This window comes from Haliotis rubra, unplaced genomic scaffold (assembly GCF_003918875.1).
Source record: "Haliotis rubra isolate DU_JTF1 unplaced genomic scaffold, ASM391887v1 Scf56, whole genome shotgun sequence".
In the NCBI taxonomy this organism is placed as follows: Eukaryota; Metazoa; Mollusca; class Gastropoda; order Lepetellida; family Haliotidae; genus Haliotis; species Haliotis rubra.
Window position 1 is genome coordinate 105,022 of NW_025767257.1, and position 23,897 is coordinate 128,918.

General features: G+C 40.5%; 1 protein-coding gene across 1 annotated transcript in view; it reads left to right on the forward strand.

Moving 5' to 3' along the window:
- Nucleotides 1-1,996: 1,996 nt before the first annotated feature.
- The window catches only part of LOC124253964 (fatty acid desaturase 2-like), a 30,568-nt gene continuing 8,667 nt past the window's right edge, over nt 1,997-23,897 (forward strand). Inside the window, 9 exon segments of the mRNA XM_046687812.1 lie at nt 1,997-2,430; nt 6,218-6,307; nt 12,619-12,687; nt 12,689-12,817; nt 14,599-14,700; nt 15,383-15,569; nt 15,917-15,993; nt 18,031-18,128; nt 18,976-19,152. Of these exon segments, the coding sequence (XP_046543768.1) occupies nt 2,236-2,430; nt 6,218-6,307; nt 12,619-12,687; nt 12,689-12,817; nt 14,599-14,700; nt 15,383-15,569; nt 15,917-15,993; nt 18,031-18,128; nt 18,976-19,152 (1,124 nt within the window). The 5' untranslated portion in view covers nt 1,997-2,235.

Genomic DNA, 23,897 nt, shown 5'->3' on the forward strand with positions numbered 1-23,897 from the left:
AGACAGGTGAGGTAGAAAACGCTTTACCACTGGGTTACAGCCCTACACCCACGGGTAGACAGGTGAGGTAGAAAACGCTTTACCACTGGGTTACAGCCCTACACCCACGGGTAGACAGGTGAGGTAGAAAACGCTTTACCACTGGGTTACAGCCCTACACCCACGGGTGTAGACAGGTGAGGTAGAAAACGCTTTACCACTGGGTTACAGCCCTACACCCACGGGTGTAGACAGGTGAGGTACGTACATTGCTGAGTGTCCCGACTTGCCGCGTTCAGTGGTTACTGAGATACCTCACGTACCTCATGGGACAAACTTGTTATAAAAGTATGACTAACAAAAGGGCGGAACTTGACAATAAGGCAGTTCTTGTTCACCAGTACTGTTACATATACTAAACATATCCGTCAGTACAGGTGTATATGTTCTGTTGATATTTTCATGACGCACGTGACTTGAAGCACACTCGTTCTTTATATTTATACGTGACTTATAGCACATGCACTGTTTATGCTGTACGTGACTAGTAGCGGGTGCTTTATTTATAACCTGGCTTTACATTTGACATAGTCATTATAACCTAGTATAACATTTATATTAACAATATTACAACCACAGAGCAGATGTAAGTATTTATTTGTGTTCATTGCTAAAACTATATGTAGTCTAATTTGTTATATGGCTCAAAATGTATTCAAGAATATCTCGTTTCCAAACCTGTGTAACTGTCAGAGAGAGAAAGTCATTGATAGATAGATCTGCATATACTGGACCTTCGTTCCCGTAAAACAACAAATGTAACCACGCATCCTTCGACTTCGACTCACAGTTAATGTGTATCCAACAATATAGGATGGTTTTATCTGAACAGTGTCTGTTTTACACAGACTACGAAGTACTAAAGTACTCACGGAAATAGAAATAATATGGTATGATATTCTACGACTATCGTTTTTCCCCAACTTTTGTTTTAACACTTTTTGTAAAATCATCCGAAATAGATGAGTTTTCAGGAGAGCAAATCGTGTCATTTTGAAATTTCATCAAAGTCAAAATGCACGTTTCTGATGTAAGCTATTGTATGCAAATGAGATGTACTCTCCATAGGTTCGCGTAAATAATATATTTTATGAAAAACGTTATATGCTATTCATCCTTTATTTCTTTGATCCTAATTGATATACAAAATAATTGATTTAGGGATTTTCTCAGCACATTTACATGCATGTACTCTTGTTGAAAGTTTACTTTTTCACGAGTTCAATCATAGCTTTGATTGTCAATTGCACAATCGCTATGACAACGCACGTGCAAATGCATCTTCCCGTCTAAACAGTGCTGCAGGTAGTTGTTACCGCGTGCACTCATTGTTGATTGTGACGTAAGTCATAACATGTTTCTAAATTTGTTGATAATATGCAAATGTTTGTTATTTTTACCTGGAAAATGGCATTTTGGATGATGATTTGGGGCCAAATTGAAAGGCCTAGATCTAGTTGGGAAATACATAGTTATTTTAATATTTGTTAAAATCACCTATTTTAATTAAGTAATAAACAAATATATAAACGCCCAAAACCATTTTATTTCACGTTCCGTGAGTACTTTAGAACTCTTTTAATACAAAATGTTACATAAAACACACAGTGGGCTCGCTTTGTACTGTTTTAATTCGGATTTCATTTTGACTTCTTAACGGCATATAACGCCCATTCAAGTGGCACAATCTCAGGCAGATTTGATGAAAATGTCCGATAAAACAATGTTTACGTAAGGTAAGCGTTGTGAACGCAAACAGTAAATGAACCGTTTCCAACCGGTATCTATCACTATGGACACCCATAAACAGCCGGTGCGCAGGGATACTACTGGCAAGCTTACGCATGTTGGTTGAATGAAATACCTCTAAAGTAATTGTTGGGAGCAAATATACAGACAATTTGACATAGCCTAATGCTATCACAGGATAGTAAGATGAACTTTCTATTTCCAGTCTGCCAAAGTACCCGTTACTAATTGCAAGTAAAATCAGTTTGAAGGACGATAATTTATCTTCATTGAACTAGTTGGAGGAGTATACGATCATCGACCTTGACATTAACGGAAACGGCAGGGGGCAGGAGCTTATGTGAGCGGTGCGTGTTTTTTCTCTACCCCGTTGAACAGCAAAAATGAGGTTTTGTGAGCACTAATTCAGAATAGCAGCCACAAGACCAGACAAAATATTGTGACGAGATGGGAAGAGGTGGGAAGGCAGAGAACGGCACCAGGAAACTGGGTGTTTTCAGTGTTGAGGAAGTAACAAGCCACAACAAGGTGGATGACAAATGGTTGATTATTAACGGAAATATTTACGACATAACAACATGGGCCAAGAAACACCCTGGTGGTGCTAAAGTGATCAGCCATTATGCAGGCGAAGATGCAACGGTGAGTTCTCGAACTACGTAATACCTGAAGCTTGCCGGTATCTCACTTTTATTGACCATTAGTTCATGTAGCACCTGTAGATTTCAGCAACACAACTTCTCATGCTGTTGGTGACATGCCATTATGGCAAGCAACCAGTTTTGTGAGAATTTATTGTGGACATGTGTAGTCGTGTTTACCTAAGTGGGATTTAAATGCGGATATTAGTGCAATTTTTCTACACATAAATATAACATGTCTTAATCTTTAGGCTTAGCTATCCATTAACCTGCAAAATCAATTACTGCAATACCATTACCAGTGTTGGCAACCTAGCCTTGCAACACAAAAATCTGGCATTAAGCTATGTATTGTCACTGGCTATTCATAGCACTATTTATTATCTAATGGACAGGGCATGTTACACAAAAACCTGGCATCAAGCTATATATTGTCACTGGCTATTCACAGGACTATCTATTATCTAATGGACAGGGCATGTTACACAAAAACCTGGCATCAAGCTATATATTGTCACTGGCTATTCACAGCACTATCTATTATCTAATGGACAGGGCATGTTACACAAAAACCTGGCATCAAGCTATATATTGTCACTGGCTATTCACAGCACTATCTATTATCTAATGGACAGGGCATGTTACACAAAAATCTGGCATCAAGCTATATATTGTCACTGGCTATTCATATCACTATCTAATGGACAGGGCATGTTACACAAAAACCTGGCATCAAGCTATATATTGTCACTGGCTATTCACAGCACTATCTATTATGTGGAGGGTAATGCTCTCCATTCCTTAAAAATAATGGAGCCGAGGCCCCTCTGGGGCCGAGGCACATTATTTTTAAGGAATGGAGAGTTACGAGGTTATTACCCTACTTAAATTACATTCGAAGCATTGGGAATATTGCTGTTATCAAAATTAAATGTCAAAATGACAAAATGAAGGTTTTATTTTGAAACTGGTACACATCACTCCATTCCTGAAAAGTAATGGAGCGAACAGACAATGGAATGACGTGACAAATGTAATTTAACTAATGGACAGGGCATGTTACACAAAAACCTGGCATCAAGCTATATGTTGTCACTGGCTATTCATAGCACTATCTAATGGACAGGGCATGTTACACAAAAACCTGACATCAAGCCATATATTGTCACTGGCTATTCATAGCACTATCTAATGGACAGGGCATGTTACACAAAAACCTGGCATCAAGCTATATATTGTCACTGGCTATTCATAGCACTATCTAATGGACAGGGCATGTTACACAAAAACCTGGCATCAAGCTATATATTGTCACTGGCTATTCATAGCACTATCTAATGGACAGGGCATGTTACACAAAAACCTGGCATCAAGCTATATATTGTCACTGGCTATTTATAGCACTGTCTAATGGACAGGGCATGTTACACAAAAACCTGGCATCAAGCTATATATTGTCACTGGCTATTCATAGAACTGTTTGTGGAGCATGGTGGTGTAGTGGTTAGCATGCTGGCCTCTCACGCCAAAGGCCCGGTTTCGAATCCCGGTGGAGAAACCAAAATTTGTCACATTACACTCAGTCCACCCAGCTGTTCAAAATGGGTACCTGAGAAGCGGATGTACGGACCAATACGGTCGCGCAAAATGCTTAGTAGCGGCTTTGAAAGTACAATTCCGTCAGGGTAATAATGTAATGCCAGAGAGCAGCATTGTGTTGGATTCTAGGCGCAAGAATATTAGCATTATTATTACTATCTAATGGACAGGGCATGTTACACATCATTTATTGCCACTAACAACAGGATCTTAGAACTATAAAAAGGATATATAATGCTAAAATATAATATGAACTATATTATTTAAATAAGTACATTTAATGATTTATGCAAGTAGTTTGCGTTACAAGTCCCTGTGAGTATGACCATGATAAACCTGTGTTTACACAAATTGTAAAAAATTTTACTTCTTATTATCATGATTATTATTCCTCATAAAGTATAACTGACTAAGTATGAGTATCTGTCCAGACTGAATATATGTACACCTCTCATTATTGATTCACTGCTCACTGGTCATTACACCTTCTTCGCCATGACATGGAAATCAGAATCCAGTTTCTAACAAGCTGTTGTGCAGGCCCACAAGCACTGCCAATGGACCCAGTGTTGACTTGTTGGATGTGTGTACAGTGGACCACAAAACAAATGTTACTGACATTCAATTCTTGACCTGTACAGATTTAAATAAGTAGTATTTGTGGCACACTTTATCTTCTTCAGTAATGTCTGAGTTAGAGTCTATGTCTGTCTGTGCATGTATTGCAACCTTTAGAAGAATGTAGCTCAGTGCTTACTCCTGCAGCAAGAGACCCAAAGGCATGTCTTGCTTTTCTTAGCCAGTGGATGCAGTTGCTGATCATCTGATGCCTAATCTTTACATCAGCTGACATTGTCCGATGTTTCCTTGGGAACTACACTTTCTGCCTCTTGCTTGTTGAAAATTGGACTTATGAAAGGCACTGTGGTCACAGAGAGAAATACCCCACCTTCTGAAGGAAGGCTGGCACAACTTCCATGGCTGAAATCTAACAATCCTGGATTCCAACCCATACCCTCAGAGTCTTTGTGTGAATTGCAATTAGGTGCCTGACTCTGAGAGTGTGGGTTTGAAGCCCTGATGGGATTCAACCTAACAAAAGTACTAGAATCTGGACTTTACTGAGAAAGAGTAATCCCAAATATAACGTGTTACATTTGACCAAAATGGCAGTCAGTATTTTTACCTCACACATAAATGTCGTTTTCTGATTGCCTGAGCGCTCTTCTATTATTTTCAGTGTACCTTGCTTACAAGCGAGTAACATTTTCTATGTTACTTGCTGGGAATGCCGAACTGTGGGAATTCATTTGGTACTTTGTGTTAGTACTTCTTTATCTTGAATAATTGAGTCACTTATGATGTACGAAAATTGCCGATGTTTTGCGAATGCAAATCATTGGAAGGGAGATTGCTCCAAATTCTTTTTTCTTGTCATCTGCTAGATTCAATGTCATCTGAAAATCTATTATTGGCTAATTGCCTAACTCTGGTACTCCTTATTATGATCCGATACCCGTGCTTCAAACAGTTCAAAAAATGATATTGAGGTGTTCGGTAAGATAAATACGTTGTTCACTGGTCCCTCGGGGCCCACGGGTTGATGCACCCTCTATGTTTGTTTACATAGAGAGTACATCAACCCATGTCCCTCTCGTGACCAGTAAACAACTTATAACGTTCAGAACTGTTCTTCATTTCATTTTCAATCAAGAATGAAGCATTTAGCATAAGCCATACCAAAGGTTCTTCAAGACAAGTTGGTTTCTTTGATCTTGTGATATCTCGTCATAACTTGAGAAATTGAGAACAAAATGACCGTTTTGGTAGAGGTGATGTTTGAATTGTAGGTAATTTGAGAATATGTACCTGGAATTCTCATTATCTTATCTTATCTTACCTTGCCTTAGCACTAAATCAACAAACCTCAGATTTACTTTTTCTGATAAATCTTTGTTTGCCTTTCACTCGTGCCAATCTCAAGGACCTGTTTTGGGTTGTTATAAGGTCTGACAGTGATACAGTTGGACCCTCGCTATAAGATGTGTCATGTTCCAATGAACTCAAGGTGAAAGTCAGATCTTAATTAATAATTAATTGTGCAACCATTGATTGTTTATTGTTATAATCCATGAGATTCTATTTGCATTAACATTGTGATAAGTGTATTTATTGATTTGACTTGACAGGATGCCTGGGTGGCCTTTCACAAAGACAAGGAATCTGTGGAGAAGTATATGAAGGCCTTGCAGATTGGAGTCGTCAAAGAATACAAACCAGTGAGTTCACTATGTCAGTATTCAAGTAGTCTCTGGCTGCATCCCTGAAGTGACACATGTGGTTCATGAGTTACCTATTATATAATGAGCTACGTATTATATATCAGTACAGAGTGTTTGTTTAAGAGAAACCCCTTTGTTGAGACAACATTCACAACAAATACCTTGCATTTGATGGATTAACTAATACTGTTCTGCAGTCAGTTTAACTAGAAACTCTAATTTTTTAGTCATTTGCCCAAATGACTGATCCTTTTAGTAATTCGACCAAATGTCTGGTTTTACAGATTGCCTGTAATATATATATATATATAGTACTAGGTCTCATGAACAAATACAGGGTGTAATCGGTAGCTTGGGAACCAATTCCAGATACAATAGGTAGCTCATGAACAAATACAGGGTGTAATCGGTAGCTTGGGAACCAATTCCAGATACAATAGGTAGCTCATGAACAAATACAGGGTGTAATCGGTAGCTTAGGAACCAATTCCAGATACAATAGGTAGCTCATGAACAAATATAGGGTGTAATCGGTAGCTTGGGAACCAATTCCAGATACAATAGGTAGCTCATGAACAAATACAGGGTGTAATCAGTAGCTTGGAAACCAATCCCAGATACAATATATAGCTCATGAACAAATACAGGGTGTTATCGGTAGCTTGGGAACCAATTCCAGATACGATAGGTAGCTCATGAACAAATACAGGGTGTAATGGGTAGCTTGGGAACCAATCCCAGATACAATAGGTAGCTCATGAACAAATACAGGGTGTAATCGGTAGCTTGGGAACCAAGCCCAGATATAATAGGTAGCTCATGAACAAATACAGGGTGTAATGGGTAGCTTGGGAACCAAGCCCAGATATAATAGGTAGCTCATGAACAAATACAGGGTGTAATCGGTAGCTTGGGAACCAAGCCCAGATATAATAGGTAGCTCATGAACAAATACAGGGTGTAATCGGTAGCTTGGGAACCAATCCCAGATACAATAGGTAGCTCATGAACAAATACAGGGTGTAATCAGTAGCTTGGGAACCAATCCCAGATACAATAGGTAGCTCATGAACAAATACAGGGTGTAGTCGGTAGCTTGGGAACCAATTCCAGATACAATATATAGCTCATGAACAAATACAGGGTGTAATCGGTAGCTTGGGAACCAAGCCCAGATATAATAGGTAGCTCATGAACAAATACAGGGTGTAATGGGTAGCTTGGGAACCAAGCCCAGATATAATAGGTAGCTCATGAACAAATACAGGGTGTAATCGGTAGCTTGGGAACCAAGCCCAGATATAATAGGTACAGAGTCTAAATCAGACCGCCCTGTTGCGCCATTGGCTCATGATAGTTAAAAATGACGCACTATTCCTTAACCTGGTGGGTCTGATTGACGCACTATAAAAATAATTTGCCTCGTATCAATTATGTAAAATCATACCTCTCCAAACTCCTTAATATGTACAACTTATTTTCACAATTTCGAGCGATCAATCGGCATTCATATTCCCCGCAGTGCTGTGCATGCTTTCAATGCATGGAGCTTAGAATACGTAGCTTATTGAAGTCATGCTGTTTCGTTATACATTAAGAGTTACGCCCTTTACTGGTGTAGTTCCTAGGTCTATATCAAAGGGCTGTAACTGAAGTTGAAAAGACAGTGTGCAGTTATCGAAACAAAATGTCGGGTGAAAAGTCGTCTGCTGCTGTGAAGCGGCAGGCTCGAATACATTCGTTTTTTGAAACAAAAAGAACAAAAACTGATAGAGAAAATGCTGAAACCGTTGCGAAGTCAAGTGATGACAGTTCTAATTCAGTAATTGAAACGGAACCATCAATAGCCAATGACACGCCGACCGATGCTGAAACTGAGACTGAGAGCAAAACATCGATCCGTTCGTTCCAAACGAAATAGCAAGGTTTGTATCCGTGGGTTCTGTATAATGAGTGTAAATACAAAATAACTTGTGCAATTTGTCTGAAAAATGGAAAACATAATGTTTTCACTGATGGAACTGAAAATTTCCGTACTTCCACGCTTAAGAGACACGCTGATAGTGCCGACCATAAACTTGCCGTGCAACCTGAATTGTTGAAGGCACAAATGAAAATGGCAGTGAAAAATGTGCATAGTGAAAAAGAAAAGGCAGCAATTCAATGTATGTTTGGATGGTAAAGGAAGCCTTGCCCATGCAAAAGTATCCCAGTTTGATGAATCTTTTGAAAGAACTGTGTTGTCCTTTCATTGAGAATTTAAAGTTTGGGGAAGGCTGTGGGTCAGGATATACAACATACATCAGCATTCCAACAGTTAACGAAATGGTGTCGGCGCTGGCATTGGTTACGAGGAGAGACTTGGACGATATGCTCTTCCATTCCCCGATTGTAAGCATATTGACTGATGAAAGTACGGACATCACCGTTCACAAAAAGTTAACAGTGTTTGCAACCGTGATTGAGCCAGAGACATTTACAGCATCTACACATTTCATAACTAATGCCAAACTTCAACAGGGAACAGGATCTGCAATAGCAGAGACACTTACAAATATCCTTGATGAAAAGAATGTACCCATAGTTAAATGTATGGGTTTTGGAAGTGACGGGGCATCTGTCATGACAGGTTTGGGGAAAGGAGTTACTGGACAGTTGTTGAACAAAAATCCCATGATGGTAAATTACCATTGCATAGCGCACCATCTAGCATTGGTTTCTTCTCAACCTGCAGAAAATAGTCCAGCAGTGAAGGACTATAGTGAGACATTAACCTCCATGTTTTATTATGTCAAGCATTCTGCCAACAGAAATGAGTCCTTGAGAGAGATACAGATTGTTTTGGAAGAGCCTACACTTAGAACGACAGAAGTTCATTCTGTACAATGGTTGGCAATCTATAAAGCAGTTGAAACTGTGTACATGTGTTTAGATCCCCTAATGACATTTTTCATCAATCAGAAGGATGCAAAGGGTCAGGGATTTGCAAAGAAAATTTCTGAGCAAAACTTTGTTGGTTGCACTTATCTTTTGATGAGTGTATTGTCTATTCTCTCTGAACAGTCACTAGTGTTTCAGAAGAGAAATCTTGATATTTGTCTTGTGCAAGTATCAGTAGAAAATTCCATTTCATCTCTGAAGGAACTTTGTGGTGAAAGGAACACAGAAAACCTAACTACATGGATCAGCTTCAAATTGATGTGACACTTAATGAATCAGGAAAAGCTCAGTGCAATCCAATCATCTCCTGAAAGATAGAAATGACATTGAAAATATCAGAAATAACTTTATTCAAGCTGTAATAAAAAAGCTTGAGACAAGGTTTCCAAACAACAGCACCATATATGCCTTTGGTGTGCTTGGTATACGTCCAGTTTCATTTCTCACCAGTGATGAACTTGAAATGTGGGGAAATTTGAAATTAGAGAAGCTATTGGAACACTTTGGGAGTGATAAATCACGGGTTGTTAATGGGACTGAAGTACATGCGAAAGCAATCATTGATGCTGCTGATGCCCGGGTGGAATGGGGGAAACTGAAGAAGCTAGTTGTTAACTCAGGTTATCCAAGAGATAACATGCAGAATCTGTGGAGTTTGATACACAGCTACCACTCTCAAGACTTTCCTAATCTACTGATTCTTGCTTCAGTTGCACTCACAGCACCCATCCACACATCAGACTGTGAGAGAGGTTTTAGTTCCCAAAATTTGGTGAAAACATCACTGAGAAATCAACTTTCAGATGTGAAACTTGATGAACTACTACTCATAGCTGTTGAAGGTTCCAGAATTCAGGATTTCAATTTTGAGGACAGTCTTAATGAATGGCGGTCAGTGAGAAAATTGTTTCAAAAGATGTGAACAAATATACCTAGTGCCCAGTATTACCAAAGTGACTGTGACTGTTTTCCATTTTTACTAACTCAAAATTAAAACAGAGTTAGAAGATAATAACTTTTATGGCCAAATCAACAGTGTATAAATTAACACTTTAATTGATACAACTGAACAGCTATTTGAATTACAAAGTCATTAAAATTGCAGAGTGAATGCATTGTCTCCCTTGTTTTTTCTGATGACCCACCAACAATGGCAAATTTCTTTGAGGGGCATTTTAGAAGTTGGATAGATGAAGGAAAACCAAGTTCTATGGACAGTCAACTTCTTTATTGCAATAGGTGTGACGTTTCGGTGTGACCGTTATCAAGCAAGTGAAGTTGACTATCCATAGAACTTGGTTTTACTTCAACAATGGCAAATGTCCCACAACTTTAATTAATCATGGGCCCAGGGCCCACTTTATCTGAAGAGTAAATTAGACACTGTAGGTAGCTCATGAACAAATACAGGGTGTAATGGGTAGCTTGGGAACCAATCCCAGATACAATAGGTAGCTCATGAACAAATACAGGGTGTAATGGGTAGCTTGGGAACCAATTCCAGATACAATAGGTAGCTCATGAACAAATACAGGGTGTAATGGGTAGCTTGGGAACCAATCCCAGATACAATAGGTAGCTCATGAACAAATACAGGGTGCAATCGGTAGCTTGGGAACCAATCCCAGATACAATAGGAAGCTCATGAACAAATACAGGGTGTAATGGGTAGCTTGGGAACCAATCCCAGAAACAATAGGTAGCTCATGAACAAATACATGATGTAATGGGTAGCTTGGGAACCAATCCCAGCAGGAATAGGTAGCTCATGAACAAATACAGGGTGTAATCGGTAGCTTGGGAACCAATTCCAGATACAATATATAGCTCATGAACAAATACAGGGTGTAATCGGTAGCTTGGGAACCAATCCCAGATACAATAGGTAGCTCATGAACAAATACCGGGTGTAATGGGTAGCTTGGGAACCAATCCCAGCAGGAATAGGTAGCTCATGAACAAATACAGGGTGTAATCGGTAGCTTGGGAACCAATTCCAGATACAATATATAGCTCATGAACAAATACAGGGTGTAATCGGTAGCTTTGGAACCAATCCCAGATACAATAGGTAGCTCATGAACAAATACAGGGTACAATGGCTTAATTACTCAAGGTAAGTGTACATCACAGGTATCTTATGCTTGTACAAGTTGGGCCAAGTGAAGTGATGGTTGTGGTAGATGTGTTTAATTATGTGTCATCAGAACCCGGTAATGTGTTTATTACTTTTCATGTTTGCCTGCTTGGTTGACAAGCTACAGTGATAATGCCGTACTAATGGTGACTGTGTTAAACAACAGCCTACAGTCCACCAAGTCAACATGACACAGTTGCTGAATATCTATAGTCCACTGATTAGAGTACAACAGAAGGTAGTGGCCTTTATTGGTACTGGCCATATTGTTGCTTAGAAGTGTAGGACAGTGTCCTTAGTTTGGAGTTACAATGGCTTACAGATTAGTCATTGATATCTGTCACTGTTGGTTGATCGACTGTCAATAAGCACTGAACAGTGATTGCTATGCCTGTTTACCTCATTAGGAACTTTGTAATGAAGTTAATTAGGGGAGCGTTTCAATCATTTCTAGAAAAGTATTTGCTTTATATGTTGAAAACTTGTTTGTTTGCACACTGTATATATATATGACATGTAGTATATATATATGACATGTAGTAACAGGTTAATATGTAAAATGAACACCCCAGCGGAGCATGGGTGTTCTTTTACATATTAATCGCGGCATTAGTTGCTATTTGACATTCACACCACAGTTAACAACTGACTAGACCTCTCTAAAAACAATTTGATTGCTTTTACTATATTTGCTCGTTGGAAATACATCAAATCTGAATATGTGCATGAAAGCAGAAGCAGCCAGGGTTATGTCAATTTCACTACAACAGACGTCAACAATTTCACATGCATATCCTGCGGTGACAGCAGCGTGTCAACACCGCGGGTGTGTTCTGGCGTTCAAACATAGTATCAAACATAGTTCGAATACTCCTTGCAATTTGCTAATACCGCAGTTAGTTATACATTTTTGGATATTCTTACCATCATGTCATATCGCCCTAGGTCGATATCACAGAAGCAACCTCTGATGATGTCACAAGATGTTGATATGAAAAATAAAAGGCTATCTATCAAGACCATATCATCCCAAGGTGTGTAAATTTCAATGATTGATGCACAGTCTATTTAGTGTCCAAAACAGTGAAGGGTGTTATATCTTTGTTCTAACATGCAGGCAGACTAATTCCTTGTTGGATTTGTACATATCATTCATTGGTGTTAATAAGCACAATTACTATATACATCCTTTTTGATTTTCATTTCTGTCATTTTCTATTCTGCCTTCTAGAGTCCTGTGATAAAAGATTTCCGAGAACTACGCAAGACAGTGGAGAATTCAGGATGGATGAAGATGAACCCCGGTGTTTTTCGTATGCCAGTTTCTCAGCCTGGTTGCCATGGAGGTGGCAGCAGCAGCAACGATGTACTACTACGGCACAGACTGGCTGCCATATATGGTTGCAGTGCTGTTATATGCTACATGTCAGGTAAACAGTCAGACAAGAGTTAATTATCTGTCTATAAAGTGTTATCAGATACTCTGTGGTATCTATTATGTTGCTCAGCAACAAATGCTTGCAAAAGGCCAGTAACAGATTTGGATTGTCAGGCTTGCAGATTTATGGACACTGTCACAGAGCTTGGATATTGCTGAGGGTGCAGTTGAAAAACAAAGAACAAAAACAGTCAGAATTTTGGTACTCATACCATGTTGAAAATGAAGAGTGAAATAGTGTGAACACAATCATTTATGTTTTGTAATTGGGGTTTTAACTTTCAATTACTTTTGTAATTTAATCTCGAGTCACAAGAATTATGTTGAGAACTGTAGACAAGAACACAGTAGACAGACCATGTAAACCCCACTAAAGTACACACACAGGTGATTTACTCAAGTTTGCGGATGAGGCAATGATCACCCCTTTTAATGAAGATGTTTTCTGTTGGAATATAGCAATATTGTTTTGTTGGAGACACCATTTACCGGTATGCCAAAATATGAAGTTTTGATTCAGTTTTGAAAATATGAGTTGTGTAATCTTAAATGTTTTTAAAATTGGTAATGGAAGGATGTATTGTGTAAATGATACTTTTATTTATGTCGCTTCTGAGATCCATTTGGCGCAATACTAAGTCTGCCTTATGATGATAGCATCATAATGTCTTGTTTTGTAATCACTTAATTGCTTAGCCTTGTATGAGTTTGCTGTTGTCTGTCTGTTGAATCATGCAGTATTCATGCACTTTAGCTATGTACAATACTATCTATTAGTGGATTTCATTAGTTCAGTCTCCAAGGTTTTTTCCATGAAAGGGAACTTTTAGATTATTATCCCCCACCACAAAGTTGGAGGGGGATATAGGAGCTCCCTCTGTCTGAGATAATGGGGACAGATTTTCTCAAAAACCGTAGGGAAATTTGTGTTTTCAGGACATGAATTCCTGATGGAGTTCGAAAACGGAAACCGTGTTACAATTTGCTACAGAGTTATGGCCTTGTCCTGCGTTTGTTGACTTAGTGCACGGTATCCCCAATGGGGACAGATTTTCTCAAACATTGTTATAGATAGGGAAACCAAATTTGGTATGTGTTTTCAGGACATGAATGCCTTGATGGAGTTTAAAAATGGAAACCGTGTTACGATTCTTTACTGTTATGGCCCTTGTCATGCTTTTCTTGATAACACGTTGACTGCCTTTCATGAGTATGCTCATAGTATCAATTCTGGTTGAATTTGCCACTACAAGGTATCTGGTAGTGGCAAAATGGTATTTTGAAACAAGTTTCACATGTTGGCAAAATAGGCACAAGAAACAAATATCTCCTGGTGTTCTTTGTTACCACCAGGAGACGATTGCTTCTTCTGCTCTTTTTGCCAACATATGAAACTTGTTTCAAAATACCATTCATGTAGCTATGAGATAACTTGTAGTGGCAAATTCGGCCAGACATTGATACTACGAGTATAGTCGGGTGGCAGTCAATGTGTTAACAGTTTATGTATCGCTATTTGTAGGAAGAATGAATAGTTGTCAAAATAGGAACAGAACACTGTGGCGGGGGATATTGATGATCACGTCTTCTTGTTTCGAACCTGTGTTATGTGAAAATGTTTGAGGTGAAGTATGTATGAGATGATGTGTCAGGATTAGAGGCCGTGCAGTTATTCCCAATACTGACTACCCTTATTGCCATCAGTCCATCTCTGCCGTGTATAAATGTACACCCTGACACACCCTACAGTCATATGTGTTTGTCTTCTTTCAGGCCCAGGCAGGCTGGACACAACATGACTATGGCCATCTTTCTGTCTTCAGCAGTAGTAAACTCAACCACTGGGCTCATCATTTAGTTATAGGATTCATTAAGGTGAGACTGAAGGTCACGGACTCATCATTTAGTTATAGGATTCATTAAGGTGAGACTGAAGGTCACGGACTCATCATTTAGTTATAGGATTCATTAAGGTGAGACTCAAGGCCACGGACTCATCATTTAGTTATAGGATTCATTAAGGTGAGACTCAAGGTCACTGACTCATCATATAGTTATAGGATTCATTAAGGTGAGACTCAAGGCCACTGACTCATCATTTAGTTATAGGATTCATTAAGGTGAGACTGAAGGTCACGGACTCATCATTTAGTTATAGGATTCATTAAGGTGAGACTGAAGGCCACTGACTCATCATTTAGTTATAGGATTCATTAAGGTGAGACTCAAGGTCACTGACTCATCATATAGTTATAAGATTCATTAAGGTGAGACTCAAGGTCACGGACTCATTATGTTGTTATAGGATTCATTAAGGTGAGACTCAAGGTCACTGACTCATCATGTAGTTATAAGATTCATTAAGGTGAGACTCAAGGTCACAGACTCATTATGTTGTTATAGGAGTGATAATCATTTTATAATTTGTTTCACTATGGTGAAGCCTATTGTCAATGATTCATCATTTTGTTTTAAAACTTACTATGGTGAAGCCTATTGTCAATGATTCATCATTTTGTTGTATTATTTATGTTCCTTTGTCTAATCAATGTTGCAGGGTGCCTCATCACATTGGTGGAACTTCCGCCACAACCAACACCACTGCAAGCCTAACACATTGAAGAAGGACCCTGACATTGAGATCACCTACCTGTTCCTCCTGGGGGACTACCTGCCTGTCTCCTGGGGGAAGAAGAAGAAGGGGGTCATGCCCTACAACTTCCAGCATAACTACTTCTTTCTGTGTGAGTCCCGAACAATCTTTGTCAGTATATCTCATATGACTTTGTTTATGATAAGGGGGTATTTATAAGTACTATCTGTTGCAAAGTATCACAATCTAGTTGGTATTTTTACCTAATAACATATGCTAAATGTCCCCATTATGATTCTTGTAAGATGCAGCTAGATGCACTGTTCAGACTATGTGTCTTGGTTGATTGAGCAAAACCATGTATATCATTGCTTATAATGTTGATAATTGTATTGTCTTGTCCAGATTGTTTTATTGAAAGACAGTGATAGCTGTCTGTGGCCTTGAACAACCAAACATAAATGAAGTACTGGCTAACCTTTTTTGTTTATATTTCAGTGGGTCCCCCTCTTCTATTACCAATATATTTTCATGTGGAAAACTTTTATTTTGTATTTAAAAGAAAAGACTGGTGGGTAAGTTGACATACTGTACATTTAAGTGAGTGAGTTAAGTTTTATGCTGCTCTCAGCAATATTACAGCTATATGGCGACGGTTGTATATTTGATTACATTAAGAAGAAAGCAAGGTGATTGTGACCACACTGTGTATTGTAGAGAGACTCTATTGCTTTGGTAAGCTTTCATGCCCAGAAATTTGATGGGTTTTTTTCAATGCAAGACTTAAATTAATATTTCATGAATTTTGAATTCAACGGAATTTTTTAATGAATTTTCATTTCTTTTAGCCATATCATGTATATCCCAAAACTTGCAAGTGTAAGGCAGAAAAACAGCTAGTTCATGTTTTGTGCTGGGTCTTAATCGCTGTTTCACTTGGATATTTGGGTGACCTTCACATGTCGAGGTCTCTAGAGGTTAAAATAAAACCGCCGACATTTAAGGAAATGTTTCATTACCGTATATGACCGTCTATAAGCCGAATTTTGAGGACCAAAAAAAGCAGTCTGTAGAAGGGGGTCGTCTTATCCATGGGTTACGCTTTCGTCAAACTTTTTTCCAGGGGTAAAAAAACAACATCGTATCACTTCGCGTGAACAAACAACAGAAGACGACTTTGTCAGTAGAGACATCAAATTTGCAATTAAACATCACTAGACAAGATTATTTACCTTTTAAGTTACTAGTATAAGTTGTTTTTGCTGGGCATTGTATTATTTGCAGGGATTAAGATTACCGTGCGTATTTGTCTCGTACACAAAGCCGGAAATAGCAATCAGCTGTGCACACGTTTCCCGGCGAACAAGTTCAAACATACACAATAATATAGCGGGATGAATTCTGACGCAGTCGTCAGTAAAATATAATACAGAATACTATTATTTAACCCAAAGAAATATATCCTAGCATTGTGTAATTTTATTTACAGTTTTTATGTAAAATATATATAATCAACACTAAGGTTATACGGACCCTCATGAACATGGTAAGCACATGGAATGGGGTAAAATACGGACGCCATTTAAATTCACACATTTTTACCGATGTTACTGTAAACTAGCAGTCAATGGAAAACGAGGCAGTAATCAGTTCGTGATTGTTGAATGGGGTAAAATAAGCAAGCCAGTTTGTTGCTACAATAAATATGGTATTTAGAGAAGCAAAATATATTATGCATTTTCTGTCAACTACACTTCGTTTCGAACCGTGAGTAGACACAATATATATGACAGTGAATTCTTTGAATAATGTGGACCAAAGTTAATTAGTTGTCTGTGGTCTGTGTTTGCCGCGATTAGGACCCCATCGCGGGGGATCGACTTATGCACGAAACATACCATTTTGACACTGATTTTAAGGGTCAAGTTTGGGGGTCGTCTTATCAATGGGGTCATCTTATAGACGGTCATATACGGTAAGTTATTAATTAGTGGTGTTGTGTTCAGGAACTGTGGACGTGGTGATTGTGTTCAGGGACTGTGGACGTGGTGATTGTGTTCAGGGACATGGTATTGTGTTCACTGACAGGGAACATGGTATTGTGTTCACTGACTGAGAACATGGTATTGTGTTCACTGACTGAGAACATGGTATTGTGTTCACAGACTGGGGCCATGGTGATTGTGTTCAGGGACTGGGGATGTTGTGATTGTGTTCAGGGACTGGGGACAGGGTGATTGTGTTCGCTGACTGGGGACATGGTATTGTGTTCTGGGATTGGGGACAGGGTATTGTGTTCAGGGACTGGGGAAGTGGTGATTGTGTTCAGGGACATGGTATTGTGTTCACTGACTGGGGACATGGTATTGTGTTCACTGACAGTGTATTGTGTTCTGGGACTGGGGACATGGTATTGTGTTCTGGGAGTGGGGACATGGTATTGTGTTCTTGGACTGGGGACATGGTATTGTGTTCTTGGACTGGGGACATGGTGATAGTGTCTACTGACTGTGGTCATGGTGGTTGTGTTCACTGACAGTGAATTTGGAGATTGTGTTCACTGGTTGTTTACTTGGAGATTGTGCTCACTGACCATGGATGTTGTTGTGCAGGACTTGATGTGGACCACGCTGTTCTTCACGAAACTGTCGTTGGTGTACTCTCCCCTGCTGGGACACTGGGGGGCCTTCTGGTTCTACATGCTGGTCAGGTATGGTCTGATAATGCATCCAGTGTTCAGTAACATTTGACTGTCCTGGGTGAATTCCAGTTTAGAATACGCCCCATAAATATTGTAATGGTTTGAACAAAAGACAGAATAGAAGAGGCAACTAAGTGATTATGGGATATATGACTTGGTTGATGCTGTACTCTGATGGTGTGGGTCATCGCTTGTCACGCTCAAAATGTCCAATATTGTCGGGTCCAGACTCAGTTATAATCAGGGTATATCCTTCTAGATTAATGCTGAGTTCGACAATAAAACAAACAAACAATACAAGACAAAAGACAGAATAGAAGAGGCAACTAAGTGATTATGGGATATATGACTTGGTTGATGCTGTACTCTGATGGTGTGGGTCATCGCTTGTCACGCTCAAAATGTCCAATATTGTCGGGTCCAGACTCAGTTAAAATCAGGGTATATCCTTCTAGATTAATGCTGAGTTCGACAATAAAACAAACAAACAATACAAGACACAATATATATGACAGTGAATTCTTTGAATAATGTGGACCAAAGTTAATTAGTTGTCTGTGGTCTATGTTTGCCGCGATTAGGACCCCATCGCGGGGACATTTTGAGCGTGACAAGCGATGACCCACACCATCAGAGTACAGCATCAACCAAGTCATATATCACAGTTTGTACTTCTGCTTAAATATTTGGTAACCACTTGGTAATATCAAAGTGCCTGGGACAACACTACCCCATACATATGGCAAAAGATGAGTAATGGTCAATTAGCAGGAAGTAAAACGTAGTTGTTAGCAACACCTACCACTGCTTGTTTGTCCAAGTACCATGTACTGGTAACATGTGGCTGTGTTGACAGGGTGGTGGAGAGCCACTGGTTTGTGTGGGTCACACAGATGAGTCATATACCCAACGAGGTGGAGCACGACAAGCAGCTGGACTGGGTCAACCTGCAACTGGCCACAACAAGTAATGCTGAGCCAAGTACCTTCAATGACTGGTTCACTGGCCATCTTAACTACCAGATAGAGCACCAGTGAGTAGCTTCTCATATCACAATCATTGCAGCAGTTGTTTGTATTCGGCCGTACACTTACTTTTTTCATTTATGGATAAAACAATATTTTGGCTGATCCATCTGAAAAGACACCAAACCACAGAGGAATGCAAGCATAGACATAGAAACTTGGCACTGATCCTGCTAGTGTTGTAGTTAACATTGCACTTCAGTTTATGCTTTGAGAATTGCTGACACCTGTGAATGACCTGGGCTTGTTAAACACTAATGTTATCTGGCAGATCAGATTGACAGTATGTTTTTGTGTAAACACTGAAAAAATACCCACTTGACCTTTGTTATTTGCAGATATATCTTATATATGAACCCAAACAATACTGTTAGTAATCAGGGCTCCAGATAATTTTTCAACATCAGGAGTATGTACTCCTTATTTTTTTCAATGTAGGAGTACTGGAAAAACTTAAAAGTACATTTAGAGTATTGAATGGAATTTAATGGTGTATCAGTAATCTTGTGTTTCGTTTCATATATGCATCACAACATTGCTAGTCTTGTGTAAACAGTTCAATAAACAATAAAACAATACTTTTTCAGATAAATATGTCTGTAAATGATTCTAAGACCGTACACCATTGCTGTGGTGCGTATCTGCTTTTTTCCTGAATTATTTCCTTCCATATCATGCATATCTTTTAGCTGTACATACGCCAATACAGCCCTTATCTGGATCCCTGGTATTCATTAGCTTTATACTGGCTGTATTGTATCATATTTTAAACTTATCCTATCTCACGGTATGCACTTCTCTCTCTTGATTCGACGATGGAACGATGTAAACTTTTTTTCCCTAGGCCTATCTTGTCCATCCGCCCAAGCACTCCATGCTACCCTCATTATAAGACAGCTTCCCAGCTCTCATGCAAAGCATGCGGCATGAACCACTAGCTGCCCACGTAACTATCTCCGAATCATCATTCTCTTTCTTGTCGCACATGAGTGTGGATGTATTTTGCTTTGCTCAACGTTTTCAACTTAGTCTACAACATGGGGAAGTTGACCAGCCAAAAAAGAGGGAAAAATCCTCCAGGTGCAATAAAGTGTTCTCCGTGAGTGTTCCACATGGGTATTGTGTTGACTGTATGGGACAGTGTAATTGGGACTCTTGTTGCGATAAATGCAAGGATTTTATTTTCGAGGCGTTTGGCGACTACACTCGGGCTTGCGCTCATCGTGTTGCTGACAGGGCTCGTTATGCCGCTTCACTTGACAGACCCAGTCCCTCCAAGAAAGGAAAGTTTAAGCGTCCTACTTTGTCTGCTCGGCGGTCACAGTCCCCTCACTCGAATGAAGAGGATTTCATGAGAGCGGCGTCAGATTCTTTCTTATTGGAAGACATACAGCATTTGTTGGGCTCTCAACATTCCAGCCCAAGCCCTTCGTCTTCGACCACATCCCGGGTAGTGGTTGTCGAGACTACTACCACCCCTCAGGATACCTCTACACAGCATGACGTTCGAACTACGCTCTCTGTCTCTCGTTCTCCAGACCAGTTATCTTGGCAACCTGGCTTATCTGTTTTCGAACAAGAATCAGCTGATCTCTACGCCTGACTGTGCAGAACGCATGTGCAGAAGCCGTTCTCACTCTCGTCTTTCATCCAGTAGCGAGAGGAACCAGTCTACCTTGCCTCAACGCCTGTCAGTGGTTACTTCGTCATCTCCTTCCCATTCGGCGAAAAGAAGTGTTTCTTGCGTCCAGCTACCTCGATCTTCTGGTTCACTGAAGCCTGCCAGATCAAATCACAGTTTGCCGGATCACGCTTCACCTGTCCGCTCCCCTCCACCTTGACTTTTGGCGGACTGTCCACCTTCCCCAGAATTAGACCAGCTCTCAACGAAACAGCTTTCACCCAACCGGTCTTCATCGAAAGGCCAGTCTATGCTTCGGCATTTTCCGGATCGATCGTCTTCTAAACAGACTTCACCTAATCGAACCGAATCAACGTTCGCCGAAATGGAAGACTTCACTGAAACAGCATGTGATGAGCCGACTTTCGCTGATACGGCTTTCTTCCAAGCGGTATTCAACGGAACACCCTTCTCCGGATCATCTGTGTATTTCCCCGAACTCTGTTGGATCCTACAGCCATGTCTCCTCAGCACGGACACGGCTTTCACCGAGTCGTTTGGACCAGGCTCCTATTATTCTTCGTATTTGTTCACCGGATAGACCTGGTAGGTCTACTTCACCGCCGAGACGCCACTCTTCGACTCTTTTGCATTCAACTAAGCAACGCCTCATCTACTTCATTGAGATCGGTTCTTCGATCGAAGTCACCTCGGACTTCGTCTTCTCATCAGCATGGGACTTCCTCTTCTACGCACTCGACCCGTCAACCTAGGTCTCCTACATGATCGACTGCTGCCTATTGTTCAAGATCGAGGGATCATTCTCGTTATGATACTTCCCTTCCTTGTTCCCGATCTCCTCATCGGGTCTCCATATGTGCGTCTTCTTCCGGTTCGTCCCCCTCCAGACATCAATATGGTTCTACAGATAGGAGATCTACTCAACGGGGCTCCGATTATAGATCTCAGCATGTTACGACTTCTGACGGGGGTCCTGCCTCCTCGCGTGTCTCTAGTCTACTCAGATTGTACCAGATTCCAGGACTCCTGCGCTGGAAACTACTCCTCCCCCAGATCTGGCTGCGATGTTGAGTGCTATTTACTACTGCTTGGAATCAGCAACAGTCTGCTCCCTTGACAGGGAATGAATGCACATTCAACGAACTAGCATTTGTCAACAAACCATCTAATTAATTGGCATTCAACTGAACCAAAATTCACCTCACCTCAACTTTCCTCCAACCGGAGGTCGTTGAACCAGATCGATCTGCTCATCACCGAACTAGTTTGTTGGGTCAAACTGAGTCGCCGCACCAGAACCGGATCACAGTACCGTTTCAGATCTTACCTTGCCGAGCCAGATCACTTAACCGAACCTGGTCATCGAACCGTTCCACATCGCAGATCCAACAGCGTTCGCCGAACCATCAGTATTCACCGAACTGCCAGCATTGCCAAACCATTCCGCCTTTAAGTTACAGCAATAATGTTGGTTCAGTCGACACACATGGTCACTTGGTTACAGCTACAGCTATCCGGCGTATGACCATACTCACTCACTCATCTACAGCTATCTTGAGCAAGATACCAGATGATCTACTTACTACATTCAACTTGACGATCGGAACTTGTCAACACAGTTTTTTTACATGCTCATCGAGGATCATGACCTTGCATCCAGATACGGTCAATTATGCCATCTGTTAATTAAACTCTACCAGCTTTCAACACGATGTTAATATTCAGGGCATTTGTGATATGCCGAATTCCTCATCACGGAGTGGCATGCTCTTAGCATGACCATTCGACTTGGCTCTCCCGGATTACCCTATGGCATGTGAGGCGCTAGAAGATTTTAGTCACATGACTTATCCCACCTGGTACCCCCTTTCTGCTGATTGAACAGATGAAGTAGCTATGTCAGTATCGCAGACATCTAGATTATGCCGGCACTTGACGCTCTGACGATCCCCGATCTCCCAGACTTAGACTACGTGACCAGAGCTCATATCATTCCGGATTTATCTACCTTCCGATCTTCACCTTGATGAATGATTTGGTTTAGGAATCTACCCTTCGGCGTAGATATCAGCTCCACAACCACTCGTCTGTGTGTTACTAGACAGGCTTGCTATCCAGGAATTTTTCCGTCACTTCACTGAGTCCTGTTACTACAAACTACTCGTAACAGCGTTATGGTGTAATCTAGTTTCTGGACAGATGGGTCAAGTTTCTGCGCATGGTACCAGTACTGATGTCTTGTCAAGTAGCTATCATCTCTTTGCTGGGATGTTACGGAGTTGTGCCTCTCACGGTTCACTGAAGACCGTGTTGTCCGTATTTTTGTCACTGTTGCATTGTGGGTACCATTTGCAAATGGCGGACTACCCTTGTTTACCGGAGAATTATGATATTTAGAGTCACTATGAAGTACACTGACAGATCTGTCTAGGTCCTACAAGCGGATAACAATCCCAGCCTTTTATTGCCAGTGACGATGAACAGTGCCATTCGGTAAGAGTGATTATGTCGGCATTCGTCAGCCAGCCGAGAGACAGTTCACCGAGAGTTACTTTCGGCTTTCAACTTTAGGCCAAGCCCTCAGTTCAGAGGTTACTGCAGTTCTGCTCGCATGGTCCCCAGGCACCTATTTTACTGCCTTCGTCTCCCAGACGAACCTTCCCTGACATTGCCGGGCTTTTTTACCTTCGTCATTACAGCAATTTTACGAATGTTTCGGTAGATCGACGATCTCCATGCGTCGAATCTACTAACTTTATCACTCCATCTGTCGGACCAATACTTCATTTGGTGAACCAATGCTCCTGAGATCACCGATTTTATGACCGTCATCACTCCGTGCACAGTGTGAACGATCCTGTAGATTGACTGACAATCTCTATGCCCCGACTCTACTACATTCAGCACTCGGTCAGTGCTGCCATGGTAGCTTGACTATTTAAACGTTCCTATCTCAGGAGAGATATCCCTACATCAGTGACAAGAGTTGCTAGGTCTCCTTACCTCAGCACTAGCCTTCACTTACAGAGGTCAACTTTAGGTGCTACTTCACCTTCGAAGCTACATTGATGATTCCATCCAGGCACAACAGGATTCATTCGTACTTCTTCG